Genomic DNA, 3,405 nt, shown 5'->3' with positions numbered 1-3,405 from the left:
CCTGTCGAAGTTTGGTGTCCTTGGGTATGTAGACTTGTCCTCTGAATACCAGCAGGTCGTCTTGAACATCCCAGTTAGGAGGGGTGTGCTTGTCTGTGGATGAAGTGTGCTGTAATGCTAGCTGAAGACCCTGATCAGCGATGCTATCCTTTGTTTTGCAAGTCAAGATGCATTGTCTGATGTCAGTGTTGATGGGTTCAAGGTTCTGAATGGCTTGAATGAAGACTTCTGATGGAAGAAGGACTTCTTCCACAGGAAGTTCACCCCCCCTTTCAGATGCATCTTGATCAATACGTGATAGGGCATCTGCTTTGCCTAAACAAGTTCCTGGGACATGGCAAAGATGATAATTGAACATAGACAGGTACAACGCCCATTGCACCTATCGAGGGTTCAATTTTTTGGGATCTTTGAAATAGGTCAGATTCATGTGATCCATTAATACTTCTACTGGTTCGGTGCATCCTTTGATGTAGTATCACCAGGATTTGAAACATCTGATGATTGCCAAGAGTTCTCGATCGTAGATTTCGTACCGTTGTTCTATGGGAGAGAATGACTGGGATAGGAAAGCACATGGATGCCATCTTCCATCAGATTGTTTCTGAGATAGGATACCGCCGGAAGCTTTCAGGGAAGCATTGGATTCTATTTGGAATGGTTTAGTAACATCAGGTTGTACCAAAAGAGGTCGGGTCTTAAAACATTCCTTGAGTTGATTGATGGCTTTGTCGTGATCATCAGTCCAACTCCACTTGATCCCTTTTACCAATAGGTCAAAGAGAGGTCGTGCAACTTTAGAATAACCTGGAATGAATCAGCAGTAGAAGTTGGCAAAGCCTAGGAACCATTGCAGCGCTTTAATACTGTCAATGTTTGGCCAATTTAGTACTGCTGATACCTTATCTTCTGCCATCCCTATTTGTCCTGGTCAGAGAATAAACCCTAGAAATTCAACTTCTGATACGTCAAAGAAGCACTTCTCAGGTTTGAGGAACAGGTCTGATTCTTTCAGGTGCTGGAGAACCAATTGAGTGCGTTGTCAATGTTCCGCATGGTTGGTGGAATAGATGAGAATATCGTCAATGTAGATTACGAGCCATCCTTCTAGTAACAGATCTGCAAAGATACCATCTATCATAGCTTGGAAGGTTGCCAGAGAGTTTGTCATTCCAAAGAACATGATGGTTGATTCGAATAATCCTCATAGGGTAATAAATGCCCCCTTCCATTCATCACCTTCTTTGATGTGCACATTATTGTATCCTGCGCGTAAATCAAGCTTGGTGAACATAGTTGGCTTGGCAGAGGCAACACGATCTAATAGATCTTCTACTCTTGGAATAGGGTAGGCATTCTTGATGGTGGCATCATTGAGTTTCCTGTAGTCCTGACATGGTCGTAGATTTCCTGATTTTTTATTGACAAAGAAGAATGGGGATGCCATAGGAGACTTTGATGGATAGATATAGCCTTTCCGCAGGTTTTCCTCAATAAAGATATCCAATTCTTTCAGCTTTGCTGGTGATAATGGATAAACCTTCCCTCACTGGGGTTTGAAGCCGGCTTCCAAATTGATTGCATGATCCCAGGGTTTCCGTTCTGGTAGACGTTCTGCTGTGCTTTTGTTAAATACAGAAAGGAACACATTTAGGTACTCTGGGATGTTGCTAGCAAGGGTTTTGATTGCTCGTAGAAGCTGATCCTAATAAAAGCGCATCTTCCCCGTGATCCAGTTGATGGCTGGGTTGAAATGTTTAAACCATGAAAGACCTAGAATGATTGGATTCCTATCCAATACTGTGGCACAAGCTTCTATCCTTATTGGTTGTCTAGATAAGGATATAGTGAAGAAGACTTTGTGTTTGATGGTCGCAGCTTTATTTGGTGATCTGTCAACATTAAACACTAGTCTAGGTGTGATACTTTGGTGCTGGAGGTTGTGATCTTGAGCGAACTGGATGTCCAATATAATTCTCCATTGCTCCTGTGTCGAGCAATGCCTCAGTGGTGACGATTTTGGCATAGGTTTTTAATATACAAGGCAAATAAATAGATTTATGAGCTAATCTCGCCTGATATAAATAATCCTTAGTGCCAGCACTTCGATTCAACGTCACAGCAATTGAAGACTTCAAAAATCCTTCTCAGAAGATATAGCCTGAATGTATTCTTCGGCTATCCCTTCCTCATCGGAGGAATCCTTGATCTCATCCTTCTCTTAAGTAAATGTGTCATGTGATTCAATTGCCCTGATGCGATTATTCGGGCATTGATGGCTTTGATGCCTGGGTTTGTGGCATCTGAAACATAACTTCTTCTTCATGTGCTCCTTGCAATCCTTGTCTGACAGATGTCTGATCCGTTGATCGTTAGATGATACTTCCTTTGATGATCCATCCCTGGTCTCAACTGCCCAGTTACGATGTACAAACTTGTTACGACCAAAAAAGTGGTTGGCAGATGGCATGAATAGAGGTTTATCACCAAAAATATCAATCATAGATTGGCAGATAGATTGGACACTGTTGAGATATCCTACCACAGTGACTGGTAATGGCGGCTGGGCGGCAATCTTGATAAGAAGAGCAGGAGGAATGAGATGCTGAAGTTCCCAAATTTGACCTAATTTGTTTAATCCACTGGCTTGTAAGAGAGGACAGAGAGTTGTGACAAATTGAAGACCATTTCCTCCACACTTTACCCAAGTACATTTACTAATATTGTTTAATGCTGCTTGAGTGTCATCCTTGACTCCAAAGGTCTGGATAAAGGACTTCCTGAAGTTAGCCCAGCTGGGTAGTCCTTTGAGAGGTGCATCTTCAGAATCAGATATGGGTTCTTCTGCATCAGTGATGATCGTGTGAACAAAGAATTAGGCAGGTCTCTTGATATATGAAAGAGCGTATTGAACCTTATCTTTATCGGTCTGGATCTTCTTGGAATTTCCAGCAAAGTACAGGTATAATTTGTCCAGAAATTCCTTGCTCTTTCCTTTATCTCCTTCAAATTGATTAGGTTTGTTTACTGCTCCGCTGTTGTTGTCAGACATGTCTCCTTTGTCTTCTTGATTACTGGGTTCCGGGTTATTGTCTTCTGGGTTGTTTGGGTGTCTGTCAGTGGGATCTTCTTCTGGGTTGGGATCGACTGGAGATCTGGGCGGTTCTGGCTTGGGTTCTGGTGGAACAGGAACTGTCAAGGTATCGCCCTTGACCCTAACTCTAACCCTAACCCCAGTACTTACTTGTGTAGTGCTGGTAGTTGCAAGAAGTAAGCGAAGTGCTTTGTCTTGGGAGTGGCTAACTCAGAGAGAGTAGAGTGAAGTAGCTGGAAGTATGATCGAAAGATCAGACTGCCATACTACGCTATATTGCTCTGGTCTTTATACATGAGGAGCCAGACCCC

At 42.7% G+C, this 3,405-nt stretch overlaps 1 protein-coding gene across 1 annotated transcript; it reads right to left on the bottom strand.

Annotated features, from left to right (window-relative positions):
* Positions 1-2,875: 2,875 nt before the first annotated feature.
* Positions 2,876-3,390, bottom strand: FIBRA_09028 (uncharacterized protein; the record flags this gene model as incomplete). The annotated part of the gene is made up of 2 exons (XM_012330627.1): positions 2,876-3,299; positions 3,362-3,390. The coding sequence occupies 2 exons, from the start codon at positions 3,388-3,390 to the stop codon at positions 2,876-2,878; spliced, it is 453 nt and encodes a 150-aa protein (XP_012186017.1).
* Positions 3,391-3,405: the final 15 nt, after the last annotated feature.

This window comes from Fibroporia radiculosa (genome assembly GCF_000313525.1).
Source record: "Fibroporia radiculosa TFFH 294 genomic supercontigs, scaffold6734, whole genome shotgun sequence".
Taxonomy (NCBI): domain Eukaryota; kingdom Fungi; phylum Basidiomycota; class Agaricomycetes; order Polyporales; family Fibroporiaceae; genus Fibroporia; species Fibroporia radiculosa.
The sequence above is the reverse complement of the archived record's forward strand: the minus strand, read 5'-3'. Positions and strand labels throughout refer to the sequence as shown.